Below are 18,866 nucleotides of genomic sequence, written 5' to 3'. Positions count from 1 at the left end.
GAACTAACGATTACCTAAAGCATAGGTATACATATGTACATTGCACATCCGGAGCCTCAAAAGTACAATCGGGAGGAGAGTAAGTCGAGTGTTGGTGTGTGTGTGTTGGTTAGAGATTCTCTCAATGTCAAAGAGGTTCAGCCAAAAGTCTAAAGAAGCAGAGGTTGTTCGGTTGGGTTTACGGTTGCGGGTTCCAAAGATACATTCGGTTCAGCATCTGTACCCCGGAGTTGGTTCATGCTCATCAAAGCTTAACATTCGATTACCTACTTTATCGCTCTATTTGGGTTTTGTTTGGTTTTGGTGGTTTTTAAAGATTCACTTTGATTTTTAGCTTTAGGAAACTTTCGTTATGTCTAATGAGTACTTTGTACAATTGGTTTTGCTTGGTTTTTGATTTAGCAGCTAAAAGAGAGAAGAGTTTTTGTTTGTTTTTTAAGGCTCTAAGAATTTTAGATTTTCTTTTTATTTTTTTTTGCAAATGATAAACTCAAAGGTACAATTGAACGTTACGAATACCTAGCAGCGGTACGGCCTCGCTGGTCTTGGTAATGACATTGCCGACCAGCAGAGAGAAAACTGTTTGCGATAGTAGTATAGTGACACCTGCAAAATATTTGGTCAAATTTTGGTCAGATTTCGTGTGTGAGTGCAGCAGGGAATCATCGGGGAGTGTCATCGCCGATCACTGGATCGTCCGTCCGGGTCGAGCTCCGTTCAACGTGTCGTTGGTTATAGCTTGAGATAGAGTAGGGAAGTGGGGCAAAGAGTGCTAGAGTGCTAGAGAGCTTCAGGGATGGGCTAAATGATATTTTTTGGCTGAACCTTTTCGGAGAGAACACAACACATCATACAACACAGGACTCATCGTTTGTTGGTGGGGGAGAGGGTGCATTCCAAATACTTATGTATATACATATATTATCATTATCATCTGTAAAAAAATGCTATCTTATAAATGGGAAATGATATTTTTGCAATACCAGATATGCTATAGTCGATGCTTTAGTAATCGTAGTTTTCAAATAGTATTTATTTAGCAATTGGAATTTCAAAGTTTGAGTTCTCAAAAAAGGTTCTCAAGCAAAAAATATCATTCCGAGAATTGGGTAAATTGGAGAATCTTGATAGTTAGATGCAGGATGAGGACCGGGTGTAGGCATTTAGCAGACATTAGTCTAAGAAAGTTATATAGAAGCGTGTGTGGTTCGGTGGTTCGGTGGATCGGTGGATCGGTGGATCGGTGGATTTCTTGTGGAGTGATCTGTGATCTGGAGTGACTTGGTCTCGTGGTCATGACTGAGAGTTTCTTGTGTGAACGAGCGAGCGAACGAACGATAACGAGCTTCAAGATGGTGGAGTAATACTCATGGACAAACTTAGGGTGTAAAATATATCTTTATATTGTGGCAGTGGTGGTGACGGTGGTGGTGGTGGTGGTGGTGGGGTGTGGGTGGCAATGCATAAATCTGACAATCTAGAAATGAGTGAGTGGCGAGTGACGGTGAGAGTGAGGGTGAGCGTGAGAGAACCAAATCAAACACAAATCAAAGCTGTTAGCAAAAAAGTCGAAATCATACAATACAAGATAAAAACTTATTTCTTTCTTAATTGATTTCATTTCATTGTTTTCGGTCTGTGTGTGTGTCTTTGACGACGACAGGGCATCATTACGATTTATTAGCATTTACTGGCATCTCGCACAAGAATTTTTTCATCTTTAATTTGCGTTGTCGTTGTCGTTACTGGTTTATCACAAGTATATTCCCAAACTCACTTGCATTGAAATCTGTCTCATAAGTATCTTTTGTAATTACGTATGGGTGGAAATTGAAGTTGAGGGAGTTGCGGATTGAACGAAGCGGAAGGTAAGACATAACATTTACCATATAGTACGGATATTCATATACATTTATAGGTATTATAGTTGTACATACATGTGTGTGTCGAATAATTACAGAATGAACCCTTCAAGGCGAGGCCCTGATGCGATAGAAATACAAATTTTGAAATTAAATTTTACATTTAAGAGAGAGATTTGCGTTCGAATTTAGTTCGATATGAAGATACACAGGCATACAGGATCTATTGCATCATTAAGGCCCCACCGATTCGGTTCTGGGAATAGAGGTATATTATATTGAAGGGAAATTGTTCAACCATTGGAGCAGCATCTTTGGACTGTATGTGCTGCCCTCCAATGAGCTTGTTTGGTGAAGAAATTGAAGAATTGAAAGCGGAAATTGTATAGAAAGTATATAGAAAGATCGGAAGTGTACAAGTAGATAACGATAGCATTTAAAAGATTGCCCTAACTAATCGTAGTGTTTGTTTTATCCGGTCTTTCTGGGGCTCTGCCTGGTTCTGGTTGTTAATAAGAAGCGAACCAAAAAGTTTGTTGATTGTTAAAATGAAGACAGTAGGGGGAGATAGTAGATATATAGTGATAGAGAGACAGCAACAGAATACAGTATGATAAGGAACTGCTTCGGATATATATATCGATATTGGTATTTTAATTGTATTTGATATTTGATATATTATAACTTCAAGTTCAGAACGAGTTAGAGTTTGAGAGTTAGAGAGAGCGATAGAGAGAGAGAGATATAGAGGAGTGGGACAGAGAGAACGAGTTAGAGTTAGAATTATAATTGATTTAGTTTGGTTTAGTTTGGTATTTGGTTTTAGTTAAGTTAGTAAGTGGCAAACTGTTGTTGTAATTAGTAAACATAGTACGACGTACACAAATAACATTTATCAACTTTATTGTCGCTTAATAGTTGGGTGGTACGAGTAGTATTTGTTTGACTTGGTTGTTTGTTGGTTGGTTGGTTGGTTGGTTGGTTAGACTATTACTTTATTTAAGTTTTAGTTTCAGTTTTGGATTCTTTGAGAGGGGGATTATATATGCGAACAATTTAGCAATGTGTGTGAGTAATATAATCGTAATAGATATGTATATATATATATAGATAACAACAATAACAATAATATTCATGGATATACATATATATATAGATATAGATACGTCTATATATACATATATATGGCATTTAGGCATGTACGTATATGTAAATCATATTAAGTAGTTTGTTAATTATTCGGTTTTTTGTTTTTTGGTTTTGGTTTGACAAATTTGAATATATATTTGCATTTGGTAAGTATGTTTTAAATGCAATCGCTACCTAACAAGGGGATTGCATCAGATACTTGGGGCAATGTCTCAGCTACAAGGTTGAGAAACACTGTGAGCGATAGAAGAATTGTAACTCCTGAAACAAAAGAATTTCGTTTTCGTTTTGAAAAATACAATAACAACCACACAAAAACACAAATGACACAATCGAAAATGGAAATCATAAAGCGTACGTTTATGTATGTGTAAGTATATCTGTATTTGTATCTGTATTTGTATTTTGTATCTGTATCTTTATCTGTAGCTGTAGCTGTTTCTGTAGTGTGTGTGTGAGTGAGGACATATCGGCGAAGTAAGTACATAGGTAATCAGTAATTAGGCGTAGTATATGTATGTATGTATGTTCTGTATCTGTATCTGTATCTGTTTCTGTGTATCAGTCGTAGGTTCGTAGTTCTCATTTCCGTGGAGTCCGCCTTGTTGAGAGACTGGAGATTTGGTTTCTATTTAGAAGTGACGTTTATCGGTTGCTTTGATTGGTTTCAATTGATCTCGATCTCTGAATGAAGTGTGCTTGAGAGTGGATATATGGAGTATATGCCTGAGAGTATGCTGCAAACTCAAAATTCGAAACGGATTCAACTCAAGTCGGGGCTCGGGGCTCGGAGTCGGGGATCCGTGGGTACCCTGGGTAGGTATTGGAATAGGTATTGGTATAGAGGAGCTCTCTTGAAGTTGGGCCTCTCCTGAGTTGTATGTTGTAGCCAGTGAGGATTACGATCTGACAGAATGGGCACAAAATGTTCACAACGTCTCAGAGTATTAAGTTTTATTTTTGCAGAAAGAAATAAGTCAACTTTTCAAGAGCTTAGTGGCCAAAGGGGATGGGTGACACGGGAGCGCGGGGGGTCTCAACTTTGACCCATTAGAAAGGGGCGAGGTCGAGAGTGGGAAGTGCAGAAAAAAAACTTTGAAAGTAGCGCAAGTTTTTCCTGGTCTGAGAGTATTTGAAAATTGAACTCGAAGTCAGCTCAAGCTACCCGGCCTTGCACACAGTCCTTTTGCCCCTTCTAGCCCCTTGCTCACACTTGTACTACGTGTTGCCAATTTGCCACGCCCACATGCGCGCCTCATTTAATTTGCTACGTGCCACACCGGGACATGGAGAGACAGAGAGAGTCAGAGAGGCTAAATGGGCATTACGAGAGGAAATTTGCACACTGCATGCAAATGATTTGTCTTCAAGTCTTTGGGGGCTGTGGTTGGGGGGGACGGCTATTGGAAAAGGATTCGGTATCGGAATAGGGTATTATATAGGGGGATATATATCTATATATATGACACAATATGAACGCATGATGGGCTCGACATCATGAACGGTACGATATTATGTGGAGTTGCAACTCTACCATCTGATCAAATGGATCTGCATAAATGCAAGTTCAAATGTTGCTTTCGATTTTGATTTTGGTTTATCTTTTTTAGGGATTCATCGTTTAAGTGGGTTTCGTTTAGAGAGACCTATGGTTCTATGTGGTGGTTCGAGGGGGACGGGTAGTGGTGGTGGTGGATGGTTTAGATGCCAGGAGTTTACGGGTTTCAAATATGAGGTTGTTCAGCAAGAAAGATCTAGGTTAGTTTGGTGTTTTGGGTTTGGTTTGGTTTGGTTGGTTGTTTGGTTGGTTCTTGGTGTGAGAATCAAAGAGAGTTCTTGCCGCAGAGAATTATATATATAGCTATATGGATATTTATATACTGATATATATACTGAGAGAGAGAGAGAGAGAGTTAGAGCGAGCGAGTGAGCGAGAAAGGTAGGGGTAGAGCAAGAGAGAGAGTGTTGGAGAGTGTTTTAGCTTTTCGTTGCATGCGCTCGTGTGGCGGCGTTCGACCAAAGTTCCGGTTGTTCTTTTTCATTTTTTCAGTGTGTGGTGTTCGGTGGTTCGGTGGTTTGGTGGTTCGGTGGTTCGGTGGTGTTTCAGGTTCTCTTGTTTCAGGCGGTTCAGGTGGTTCGGGTGGCTTTAGATGTACTTACGTCTGTTCAGCGTGTTGTCTATATACAGTGTTCGGTATTGTGGGTGATCGGTTTTGATATAGGTATATAGTAGTAGTAGTAGTAGTATATATATAATGTATATAGTTATATGGTTAATATAGATGCTTATTCTTTCCTGAGGCGATGCTTTTGTACAGCTTTAACCAATACAAGACACTCTTGGTTATGAGTCATATACCTACCGAGAGGCCTCTACAACAACGGGTATCGTGTGGTTATGGCAGGTACGTTATAGAGTAAAGAGTATTGTATGTCAAGCATTTAGATACAACATCTGTGTTCTGTCCTAGCTATATGGCTATTCCTCTTTCTACACAAGGCTGCGGTATTGCTTTCTCTGTGGCATACAAACCTCTACGAGAACTGTTCTATTTTGTGAGTGGCATTTGTACAGGTTACACATATCTCATAGATGTATATAGTATGTATATATAAGCATGATTTATGTTTTATGCATACAAAATCAGGGAAACGATTCTACCAGGCAATATTCTGTGGCTTCTCCGGCGGGTGGGCGGTCTCTCCTACATTTGACATACGATTTGGCCACAGAAGGATGCAAGGCAGAAGGCAGAAGGCAGAAGGCTGGGGGAGGCAGCAATAGTGCGGGTCAGGAATGTAAGTGCATTGGCTGAGGTTCGAGCCTCGGGCTGCATTTCGAACTAGTTTCCCTGACCCCGAGCTACGACTGCTGTCTGCCTTCTCCCAGCCTCGTCCTGTTTCTGTCTCTCCCTCCCACTGTCTGTTTATGTTTTGCCTGACTGTACCAAACAAACATAAAAAAGATGTACAAAACGAGAGGGAGAGAGAGAGAGAGAGAGAGATCTGCTTTTTTTTGTTTGTGAGTTGGTTTTGGTTTTTTGTTTCTGTTTTCTGTTTCCTTTCGGCTTTGGTTTTTTCTCCTGTTTTGCTCTTTGGTAGCGAAAAAAGGTTTTTCGTTGGATTTTTCATAGTTTAACTTTGGTTTATACAAATATATATATGTATATGTGTATATATACAATATTGTGGCTAGATTTTAGATACATTTTCTTTAATTGCATTTGTGTCTACGTTTTTGATGCTATGCTTTTTAGTTTTTAGTTGGGATGATTAAGTGGCAGCTGAGGATCGGAGTTCAGGCAATGAATGAGGCAAGGAGTTTGGGGTGGGTAGAGGTAGGGGTGGGGGTGGAGGTGGGGTAGGCCCGTCCTAGAGCGTGATTATGAGGCGAGCACACACTAAGGACAAGCGTATTTACAGGATAATCGGGGCTTAGTCGATTCCATTTTAATATTCATAATATAATAACACATGTATGGGTTGGCAGGCTAAGAAAAACCGAAGAGAGAACAACGAAACGATACGATCTAGAGGCACACGTAGATAAACGTAGAACAAACGAATCCAACAAACAAACAAAGCAACAACCAAACGACAATAAGAACTCAAGAAACGATTATATAGGACAGCTTTATAGGCAAACACAGTAAAATCGAAATGAAAAACTTTCGTAATCGTAATCGTTTCGTATTTGTTTTTGTAGCTGTAGCTGTAGCTGTATTTGTATCTGTATCTGTATCTGTATCTGTATCTGTGACTGCGATTGTGATGTGGGGCTTGTGACTTCGTGGCTGTGGTGCTGTGGTAGGTAGTGTTTGTCTTGTGGTCAAATACCAATTATGTCGGAGCTTTCGGATAACCCGATGGAGGGATAGCCAGATGAGGTTGGGTATTAGTATAGCAAAAAGTATTATAGAAAAGACTGGTAGTAATATAAAGAAAGAAAAGTATAGAGAGATTGAGGATTCCTCTTGCCCGACTCGAGTACTTTACATGGCTTTGCGTGGCACATAGAGACAGTGATAGACGGAGCTGTACTTTGGTAGGTGTTCTGGGTTCTGGGGTGGTTCTGGGTATCAGTGGTGTACGAGTATGTGTGGCTAGGTCTATCCAAGATCCGGTTGAAATTGTTTCGGTGATGGCACACGAGGTGAAAGTCCAGAGAGTACAGAGATATATATATATATATGTAGTAGATCTATTTGCAAACATACGAAGAGTGTTTAGGATAAGTTTATATCATTCCTCATTCGTGTGAGAGTGTGTTCTGGGTGGTTCGGAGGTGTTTCTGTGTTCCAGGGATACAGACAGAGAGTGGTATAGTGGTAGAGTGGTGTTGAAGGCTAAGTTAATTGGTATTTTGTATTTGTATATCTTTCTGCTTGGTATTTTCTTTGGTTAGTATTCGTGGTTGGTTTTGGTTTTAGTTTTGGTTTTGGTTTCGGTTTTCTTTAGTTCATTGCACTACTGTAGCAAAACTAATGATCAACTAAAAAACAGCATGAGGCACAGCACGACTTTCTGTTGTTTTTGTTTTGTTTTGTTTTGGTTTTGGTTTTGGCTCTTGTTAGTTATTTTGGTATGATACTGCTGGATACTGCTCAATCGGATCGCACTGGATCGGATCAGCCCGGTCTGCGGTACTGTACTTTAAGCTAAAGCAAATTAATTAGCGTGTGTGTGTACCTATAAGAGGAACAGCATCCGACGTTGTCGGCATGGACTCGGCAACAAGGTTTAGAAATACTGTTAATGATAGTAGTATAGTTACGCCTGCAACAAGAGATACAATAAAGAGATAAGAAACGCAATTTAAATCAAAGTCAAAGTCAAAGTCGAACGCAAAACTCATCGGAAAACTGAAAGATCAAGTCATCATTATTATTTATATCGAACAAATTAACAAAACTTTTACACATTTTACTCAGTAGTTTATTCATTTCATTTGGGTGGGTGTTATCAAGGAGTTTATATTGGAGGGGAGAGTCAGAAGTGTATTTAATTGAGGCATAGGACAGCAGGGACTTTAAGTTATCACATACAGAGTGTTTCCCATCAAACGGCAGTTCAATCCTTTCGATTAGTATCGTTTTTCATCTGTTGTTTTATGAGTTTTCTTTGTGCTATCGGAAAATGAGTTTCTGTATCTAATTTCGGTATGGCTTGGTAGTCGAATGGCTTGCCAGGAGGGAAACACTCTTCGATCTGTGGTTTTATTTTACTTTTAAGTTCACTTTAGTTTTACTCAACAAAAGACATGCATAGATCGACTATCGTTAAAAGCAGCGTTGAATATAAAGAGATTTTAAATGGGGTTTGTTCTTGGTTTTCGGGAGGATTTTTAAGTTTTTAAATTGGTTTTGAGGGGTTTAGGTCTTTAGGTATACATAAAGTTAAATCCAGCTAAGCCTCATTTCGCTACCTTCGCTGCTTGACCTCACCAAACTCGATAAATAGATAGATTGATTGATTGATTGATTGATTGATTAACTGCTGGGCCTAACTATTACTAACTCAGACATCTACTGTGGCACTTGTCACCGCTGAAAGAGCTTATAAAATGCATTTATATGGGGGTATAAAGTAAATCAGATCATATCAGATACATAGTATGGTATAGTATAGTATATCAGATCAATTGTAGGGTATGTAAGGTATGTATCTGTGTCGGGTCATTACTGGGTATTAAATTGGCATACTCACCCAGCGTCAGCTTCTCGCCCGAGTCCGGCGGCAATGTGAAGCCCAAGAGGGCCATCGATGAGATTAGCACACAGGGCACAATTAAATTGAAAAAATAATATAATGTACGGCGACGTATTTGTATAGTAAAGGTGATATCGACATATGGTTCTGGGCAGCAGGCGTAGACTATCGTATTCTTCTTTCCCGGCATGGCTGAACGACAAAACGGATCTCATTAGTAATCATCGGGCAGGGGCGTCATCGATCATGACAGAGACACAAACACACACACACACGGATATGTACAACAGATATTTTTACAGATTAGAGTGGATATCGATTTAGGCTAAGTATGTACAATATAAGCATACATATAACTAGATCAAACAAATCAAGAGCTAGGCAAATCATAAATGGCTATGAAGCATTTTTTTTTCAGTTCGGTCTCGCAAGCAAGGTGGAAAATCATAATCAAATTTATATATTTATTTTTTTTTTTGGTTTCTTCTTTTGGTGTGGGATTAATGCTGATTAGACATTTACAAATGACAACGATCAAACGAAATAACAGTTAGAGAAATAAGCATAATGAGGTTTCGTTTACTAACCAAGCAAGTACCACTCGCCATTTGTTATGAAATCGGAAAGATCCCCTCCATCTTCGGAATTCAAAACCAAATCCAACTGATTTTCAAACGATTTTTGTTTTGTTTGTTTGGATAGTAATTCATATTCATATTCATATTCATAGAGAATTCATAGGAAATTCATTTGCAATGGGCAAATACATTTTTTTTTTTTGGTCATTGAGATTTGAGTTTGAGTTTTTTGGTTTTTGTTTTTTGTTTTATATATTGGAGAAAAAGAACATTTAAGATTTTAGTTTGTTGTTGAATTTTTTGTTTTTTAGAGATTTTACAAAAAGCCACATTGAAACAACATTTATGTACAGATATAGCATGTGTTCAAGGTGTACGAAAGAGAGAGAGAGAGAGAGAGATATAGAGAGAGCGAGCGAGCAAAAGAGAGAGCTTGAGTTTTTCTTTTATTTTCTTTGGAGATTGCTTTGTAACTTTTTTTTTTGGGTGCAAAATACGTGGGAAATAAAAGCGCTGTAAATTATATTTTTACTCAAAACTTCTTCTTTTTTTTTTGTTTTTGTTTTTGGTTTTTAAGAATAAATTTCTTTTGTTTGAATTTCATTAAGAGTCTTTACTTCGTCCAAAAATATTCTTCTGTTGCTGTTTTGGGCGTGGTGTTATCTTTTTTTTCATTTGCCTGCTACCATGCAAAATAGCGGAAACCTTAGAGCTTCTAGGGTCTTCCACACATGATTCCTCCTGTTGTGAGACAAACCTACGTGAGAGGCAAATTTCCGCTTCCAACACTGGACGGTGTTAGTGTTGGAAACAGCTGCCATGTGGCCTTCTTTGGCCTGGGACTAAGCTCAGAGTACATTTTGGTGTGTGACCCTAAAATATCCAATCAACTCTGAGCGAATTGAACATTTTAGCCCACACACTGGACTTGAGTGAGGGCTCAGTCTGACAGTTCAGTGCTGTTAACAACACTGCGATCTTTTGGTTTTGTAATTCGCAAAAACGCAAAGAATTGTTCGAGATGAAGGATAATCAACTAAATATAAACTAGGATATAGATTCGGGTAGATCAAAATATAGTTGGAGAGAGAGATAGAAGTTTGGAAAAGCATATAAATAAAATTAGAAATCTCTGTCAGTGGACACTAACGTCGCATAACCCTTTGGATCCCTACAACATCCTATCCATATAACCTACTACTTATAGCAACAGTCGACTCTTTCACGTTGGTTGGACTTCCCTTTCGCGTCTTTCGTGTGTTTCGTGTAGTTTTCCTGGTGCGTGAGTCACGTGATTGGCAGAAGCGTGATTTTGTGCTCGAGTTGGAATGTGTTCTAGTGTTAGTGTGAGTGTGAGTATGAGTGTGAGTGTTAGTGTTAGCCTAGTGTAGCCAGCTGCGCTTACGGCACTGTTATTTGAACTGGTTGTTGAGTTTGAATTTGTTCTTTTCTTAGTGTGTTTTGTTTTGTCGATTGCCACTTTACCTGATTTCCATCGTAAGTCCAACTACCGAATTTCATTTCGCAATGTTGGTCATCAAATGGGAACCACGTGATGTCTATCTTGCATGTGCTCTTGAAGATACCAGGGGGCACGTACAGACAACTGCCGTTATGTTTGACCACAATGTTGGTGTGATACGTGCCATCGAATCCCTCATCCGCGCTAGATTATTGTACAATTTGTTTTAATGGATTATTGTCTCGATCGATTGTTATTGATTGTTATACGACTGTTATATTCTTTGCAATTCAATTCATATGTTTTTCTTTTCTTTCTTTTTATTCATCAGGTTTTTTTGTTCTGTTTCTTGTGATTCAGGGTTTATCTCCGGTTATATGGTATTCAATATTGATCGTTTCTTTTCTCTGGTTATTTGTGAATTGCGCTTTGTTTTTGTTTTCATCGCTAGTTAAAATGTTTTTTGTTTGAAGTGCTCTCCGGGGAGGGAGAGAGCCAGAGGGGATCTAGGTAAATGTCTCTACTTTGGGAGCAGTTCTTATACGGGGTTTTTGTGTGTTGGTTAAGTGTGTGGACTTAAGAGCTACAATACCATAGAAGTGTGTGTGTTCTAGCTCTACCAGGAGAGGTGGAGACTAGACTTATCTCAGGTTTATTAGGGGGTCAACTGGGGGTCAACTTAACATACTTAGGAGGCCACTCTCTCCAGTCATTGACCCAATCGGAATTCCCGTTGTCTCGCACTCACCGCAAGGCACACGACAAATGCCAAATACAAATATCTTTGTATCTATGTATCTTCTGTGTGTGTCTGTGGCACTACCAATATGTGCATATGCAAATGAACCTCAGCAGATACTCCAAAAATGTGAGTATCCATTTGTATGCGGGTCTCTTGGCATGAAATATATATACATATATATATATATAAACCCATTTATTCGAATATATGTATGGTAGAGCTCTATATACATACATTATATATGGCTAAAAGTGCCCGCCCGAGTATCTCTTGACTTTGTGTCTCCCTCAAATGCTGCAATAAAATGCAATTACAGCTCTGATTCTGATTCCGACTCGGGGGGCACTGAGAATGTTGCGTAAACATTTTGTGGACAATTTTGTTTTGCATTTTTTGGTCAAGAGGGGGACCCGATTGAATGGAGTGGAACTGATGTGTGTACGAGTATTAGGGGTATGTTTTCGGGGCGTTGGGGCGTGGACCGTAGGCTACCGAGGCTTCCGTGTAATTTCTGTGGCATTTAAGTGGAATTTGTGGGCTGATTAGCGGCAGGTCAAGCCCAACACAGTAACCTCAATCGAAATCAGCGAAATCGACAGCCAAATTGAGCGCAGATTCTGCCCAGGCGGGCTTAAGGTATTGCGGTTTATCCTGAAGGGAGGCGCGAATATTTCAGGTATTTGGGCTAATTGAAATCGCATTTGGATGATTGCGCTCCAGGCAACAAACTGACGAATGGAAATGGGTATTCGAGTCTCCATCCAGACCCTCGTCACACACACTTATCGCACATTCAAAGTCATTTTAATTTCTGAAATCAGTTGGATGTGGATGCCGATGCCGATGCGGATGCGGATGCCTTTCTTTTACACCAGCTTTGGCCTTGGACAAGGAAATAAAATCATTGTCCGACATTATTAATATTGACGTTGGTCTCTGTCTGTTTCGGTTTCGGTTTCTGTCTCAGTTTTTGTTTGCGGCACGGAATCCTGACCAGAGCTTGGCCCCGGCTAAGCCGACACCGCTGTCAATTTCATTTCAGATTCGGCTTACTGGCGTGTTCTTCTGTGAAGGTTGTAACAGATACAGATACAAGATGGAGATAATGTTGCAATTACAGTGAAAGCTTTTCATTCTGCGCTGCTGCTGGCTCTGGCTCTGGCGCTGGCGCTGGCATTGGCGGTTTAAGGTCCGGTCCGGACCGGCATCTCAATTAAGCAACGTGAAAGGAGCCGGACGGAATCCATAGAATGAATGCCCGTACACGGGTGCGGATGAAATCAGCATAAGTAAATGACACACAAAAAAGAGCTACAAAAGAGCTGCCGGAGCCGATTGATTCGCGGAAAGAGGCACCGTAATGAGGCATGGCCATTCTCTCTTTCTCTCAAGCGAATGTATCTCCATCTCCATCTGTATCTGTGTATCTTTATGCCTCGTCGTCTCGCTATTGATCTAAATGATGGCCGCACATTAGCAGCGATGGCGACGCATACAAATTAGGCTCTGGACGGGGGCGGACCCAGAGGTGGGGCTGGCTCCGTGGCGAAGTCGAAAAGAAAGGAGAATTAATAAATTAAACGAAATAAGAGTCTGTCGGGGCGATGTTCTCCCAACCGAATGCCCACTCAATTGGAATATCTGCGAGCACCCCTTGAGAGATATCTCCACAATGGAGGCGAAAGAGTTTCCCGGAACACCATGTCCATGTCCATGTCCACCGTTTCCATTTGGCTTTGCTTTCTTGTCGAGGCACGACCCTGGGCTCTGTGCAAGTTCATTAGCAAATAAAGTTGACAGCCGAAAGGTTTCTCCAAGGGGAAACGAACGATGCCATGCCACGCCCTGGCAGGCTCTCCTTTCTGCTCTCCTGCTGCTCCTTGGCCATCTACTGATTTCCCCTGACTATGCGACTACATGGCTAATCAATATGATTTTCATTTGAAGCCATTCTCGCGTAGGCCTCGCTCGGCCAGTTCTTTGTTCCCTGCCTTCTGTCCGGCCATTCCATTCCCCCCTGCTGCTCTCCTGCGAATCTCCGACGAATCAACGCCGGATGCTGCGTGCCCTGGAAATTAAACCCGGACCGTACGTGTTTTGATTCATTGTTTCAGGTCGGTGGTCTGTAGTCGGTGGTCGGTGCTCGGTGGTCGGGGGTCAGGGGTCAGGCTGTTTGCTTTTATTTTTGTTTGTCTGTGTGTGCCTTCCTCTCTCGTGTGACATGTAAATTCCATTTGCCGCAGGAGAACCTCAGCGAACATGCCCCATGCGTCAATCAACTGTAAAATGTTCTCCCCCATTAGGTTAAATAAGCTTCGCACTGCTACAAATATAAATTGCAATTAGCTCGCCAAATGCAGCTGCACCTCGCCGCACCGCACAGTACAAAACACACATGCCACATGCTCGTACCCGGGCAACCAGAGGTGGACACTCCACCAGGTGCATTTATATCCGAGCTCCGAAGGCTTTCTGCCGTTGCCGTAGTTTGTCTTCATTTGTGGGCGAATGTGACCAAAGTTTATGCACTTTTTTGTACACTCCCGCCCGGGGGACTGGTGGCATTTAAGTTGTTTTTAGTCGGCACCTGGAATCGGATGCGGATACGAGTACGAGTACAGCGGCTGCCAGCGACAAATTTTGACATTTAAGTTATGGCTTAAAATGTTTAAGCCCCCATGGGCACGGTGGACATGGATTTGGTTGAGTGGGTTTTTTTTATAGGTTTTTTCTGCAGCAGCAAGGATTTGCTGCAATCGCATTCGGTGAATGGAAAGCTTTTTGTGCAACGTTCTCGTAGAGCAACTGGTGGAGGCGGAAAGTTTTTCGCACTATGACAGATATAATTCCTTATGCGGAATGAGATATAAATTTAGAGCGAAACGGCACAGGATGCAGGGGCGGAGGCGGAGGCGGTCGGGCAGACGGAGTAAAAGTAATCCCTTTGAAGTCATTTGTCTATGCACATACTCGGAGCACCGCAAAACTTTGTAGTACTTCATTAGTTGCCTTTGGGGCTGGTGTTGTGTCGTCTGTGTGTGAGAGTGTCCTTAGATCTATCCTGATGTGGTGGGCATGCAAATAACTAGAGCTTACGAGTATTCACTTAAACTAGCTTAAACACAGACCTAGTGGCTATGGCTATGGCCATCGATGCAGACACGCACACTCAGACAATAAAAGATATCGCATATATAGATTGCATAGATATGTTTGTAGGTATAGGAGGTTACTTTAGACAGTTAAACACAATGAGAACAGACAGCAATAGCTAGAGATATATAGAGGCATAGATATACGGGTGGAATGGAGGTTGGTTATAGATAGATGATGATTATAACTGGACACCGAGCAACAACTGGGGAGCATGAGATTATTATTTATTTGTATTATTGAAACGCAGTGAAACAAATAGCTAGTATGAACGATAGATATAAGTATAGATATAGATATAGATATAGCATAGATATAGATATAGATTGTAGCACACACATAGACAACAATTGATTACTCTGATGATTGGCAAGCACACAAAAACACACACGAACACCCAATCATTCCTCTCTTTTTTGTGGCAGACATTTTCAAAGCGAATCCAATGGAAAATGAGAAATGAAATTGCAATTATTCGGACCACAGAGAGACAGCGACACACAGAGGGAGTAAACATTTGTAATCGCCTCGTTTTTGCAGTCCTCGATGCTGTTAAAATGTTTTCCCTTTGGCTTAGGATGCGGGACAGGATGCATGATGATGCATGAGGCTCTCGGCCACGGGCCGTAATTACTACTGAAGCGTGTCTCTGTTGTTGTTATGTTTTACTGATGGACACCCCCGCAATCACACGCATACACACACTAGACACTCGCATACATCTAGATTAACTAGTTGGACACATAGACTAACATTTAGTGACGGCAATTAGGAAATCAAGCTGTGAATGTTTAGGCACTCGGACCACGGGGGCCCAATGAATGTTTATTTGCATTTAGATTGGATGATCTTTCAAAAAATATTTATAGACTATCTATTTTCTCGAATTCTTTTCAGAAGACTTTTCACAGACATTTCATAGAATCTTTATTAGCAGCTGCACAGAATGAATTTCTCTTCTCTAATGGAATGTTTATTTTCGAGAGCTTTGCAGCGGCTTAGCACATCAAGAGATTATGAAGAAAACTTTCGAGTAAATTTCTTTATGAACTCTGAAAAATGTTCACAGCTTAAATGAGCAAAAGCCTTCTGTTCGGATATAGATAGTTTTCTATCTTCTGGAAAGTTCATCAAACTAGTATCTCAGGTTTAGGGTTCGGATGGCTTCGGGGCGTGATATTTGTTAGTTTTCAGTGGACGAATGGAGAGGTCTCTGCGGGTGACTTGGGTTTTGCATTTAACATTAACTTGATGGAGTATGCTTAGCTATCTTAGCTAAGATTTGATGTGTTTAGTCGAAGGTATTTAGGTATAACTTAATTATGTATGGAATGGGCGGTTCTCTGTTTAGGTATTATCAGCATTTAGGATAAGTAATACGCTTTATTTTGGAGTGTGATACTCGTATGTTGTGTGGTGTATGGGATTATGGGTTAGTAGAGGTGGCTTTCGGTTTAGTCGGTGGCCAGACAAAGTGAACGTTTCTCCAGTACACTAGTGCACTGGAAGACTCGATGAGTATGTTAGTTGGTGGAGGGATTTGGGTTTAGTAACTTTGCATTTGGTATATTATTTATATGAATTTTTATTTAGTCTTTTCTTTAGTACGAGGGATTTGATTTCTCATGCACAATACTTGAAAATCTATTTTGCCATCTATTTCAGTGATGTTGTTCTTGAGTTGAGGGTTTCTTGTTCTGTTTTTTGCAAGCTACGTATGAGTATTAACAAAAAACATTTTCTCATTCTTCGTTTCGCTTTATTATTCATCTTTTTTCATCTGTTTTGTTTTGTTTTAGTTTTTGTTCTTGGCCAAATAAATTCAAGTACTGAACGTCTAACCAGAAATATTACACCAGCATATTGTTGAACAATCTCTCTGTTGGTTATTGTCTTTCGGAAATATTGTATGTATGGCCCTGAGATTGGATCGGGACTCAGAAGTTTCGCAGAAGTTTGAGGCGGGAGGGAAGCGGACCACAGACAACAGACCGTAGACCGTAGACCGCAGAGCTCGCGAGGAGTCCTCTCCTTTTGCAGGAGGATGGATGGGTGGATGGATGGTCGGCTGTGCTGTTTCGAACAAACTACATACTTGCGCAATATTCTGGTTAAACAATGTTTAAGTTGTTTGGAGTTTAGTCTGGGCGATTATTTAGCTTGTTTAGTTTGTCATTGGGTTTAGTTTAGTCTCTTGCGCTTTAGTTCGCTTTAGTTATGGCTTGATGGCTGGTTTAGGTTAATGCTGGATAACGCAGGCATTTCATGAGTTATACAATACGTTCGGTTAGCATTACGAATCCAATTACAATGTGAGGCCCACATCAACGGCAAGCTGACAATGTACAGTCCCACTAGACAACCACTGCGTGTAAACTACTCTTATTGAAGTAAACAAAATGTAAATTATTCTGGTTATATATTTCTTTTGTTTTGCTTTGTTTTCCTTTTTTCTTTTTCTTTTTGTTTTTTTTTTGTTTTGTTTTTTTCGATTAAGTCACTCTTTTCGGAACGGAAACATTGAAAGCAAATCATAAGTGGGTAACATCGAAACACAAATATTAAATATTATAATGTTAAAATGTTAAATTGTGGGTAAAGTCGATCGAATCGGCCGCAGAACAGAAACATTATCTTGTATGTTTAGGTTGCGGCTTTGTTTCGATTTTCTGCTCACAAATAGACACACAAACAATAGCGAGTGGATTATGATGCGTTTAAAACACAACAGCTACATATAGTGGGTAAGGATCTAGGAATGGGGGTATATAACGGGTATATTGACACATTGCCCAACTCAAACATAACGAATATAGTATATAGCGCCTGGGATTATCGTTTGCAATTCAGAAATCAACAGTCAACTCAAATCATATCGAAACGTACAAACAATAGGTATATATAATCATCTAACGATGGAGTTTGTTGATCTGGGGTAGATAGATAGATCATTGACTGAAGTTCCATCTGTAAACCTCCTCAACAAACCCTTCAGAGCTCTGCAGATGGTTCCATCTGCCGACAGTTCCATCTGTTGCTCTCATAATCATCTAATAATCTAATCTAAAATCAACTAAAGTGCACTATCCGTCTACATAAGTTATATTTGTATAATATTATATATATTAGAACGCAAACGAAACGATAAGAGAATCACTTAAGGGTTTGTCCATCAGATTAGCTCCAAATGGATTATGTTTCTTACCATTTCTCAAGAGTATAGTACGAGTATATGTATATGTATATTTAAAGATATTCTGATCTATGTAGTGGTATAGTAGCTATGCCTAGTGTTATCCCTGTGGCTGGTTATAGCGCAAACACTTTATACTGATTCTCGGATTAGTTTGATTGATTCATTGGGGGCTTGGCAGCCTTTCTATTCGGTTAGTTGTGGAGTCGCTCCCAGAATGGACACAGACCACTTACCTATTGTACATGAGCACGTCGGGCTTCCACAGTTTGTTGGGCGTGATTCGCAGATCCTTGACCCCGCCATATTCCGTCTCGTTCCATCGCAGATTGTAGTCATTCCATTCCTGTGTCGACACGTTATAGTAATGTTAATAGCAGGGCTTATGTATCCATATAGATTTGTATATTAACTGGTTGTATATTTATGTATATCTATCAAATAAAAGGTCTATTAAATGAACTCAAAATGCGACGTGAAAGAAAATGTCATATATTTTGGGGGATTTTTCGGGGCTCGAGTATGGAAAAGTAAGTTCGGAAAGAAAGTAAAGTCTCCAAAATGAAATCTACTCAACTGCTGAGCACATGCACAGACATGCACGCAACACTACCACTACTTTACGTTACGTTGCGACAAAGAGGATGTTGGCCCTCTCTGTTAACTGATTGGCAAGCTGTTGCGCCACACACACAGTCGCACACACGCTTACAAGCACTCACACAGTTAGATAGATAGATACACACGCACACAGATAACAGATAGCACATATACACACAGATACCCGCGTACGGTTGCATTATACAACGCACAACTTGACAACAATTTCAAGTTAAGTCAGCATCGCTCAGCCTCAGACCCCCTGTTGGACCACATATGCGACAAGTTTTATCAACGTTCCTCGTTTGCTCTTTTCTGATCCTGTTTGTCGGTCTGCCAGGGCTACTACACTGGCGGAAAAGTTCCATATATTCGTAGCATGCTCGTATCTTTCACTGGTATCTGTCTCTCTCTCGGA

At 40.3% G+C, this 18,866-nt stretch overlaps 1 protein-coding gene across 13 annotated transcripts in view; it reads right to left on the bottom strand.

Moving 5' to 3' along the window:
- The window catches only part of nAChRalpha6 (nicotinic acetylcholine receptor alpha6), a 97,825-nt gene that overhangs the window by 5,287 nt on the left and 73,672 nt on the right, over window positions 1–18,866 (bottom strand). For 3 of the 13 annotated variants that reach the window (XM_001356312.4, XM_015180247.2, XM_015180248.2), the window contains 6 exons: window positions 18,085–18,194; window positions 10,784–10,964; window positions 9,308–9,383; window positions 8,718–8,912; window positions 7,701–7,787; window positions 3,186–3,272 (listed from right to left, as the gene is read on the bottom strand). In XM_001356312.4, coding sequence (XP_001356348.3) covers window positions 3,186–3,272; window positions 7,701–7,787; window positions 8,718–8,912; window positions 9,308–9,383; window positions 10,784–10,964; window positions 18,085–18,194 — 736 coding nt within the window. The remainder of the gene's footprint in view (window positions 1–3,185; window positions 3,273–7,700; window positions 7,788–8,717; window positions 8,913–9,307; window positions 9,384–10,783; window positions 10,965–18,084; window positions 18,195–18,866) is intronic. The other 10 variants (XM_015180249.2, XM_015180246.2, XM_015180245.2 and 7 more) reach the window with 6 other exon arrangements.

This window comes from Drosophila pseudoobscura, chromosome 4, assembly GCF_009870125.1.
Source record: "Drosophila pseudoobscura strain MV-25-SWS-2005 chromosome 4, UCI_Dpse_MV25, whole genome shotgun sequence".
NCBI lineage: Eukaryota > Metazoa > Arthropoda > Insecta > Diptera > Drosophilidae > Drosophila > Drosophila pseudoobscura.
This window is presented reverse-complemented; position numbering and strand designations above follow the sequence as displayed.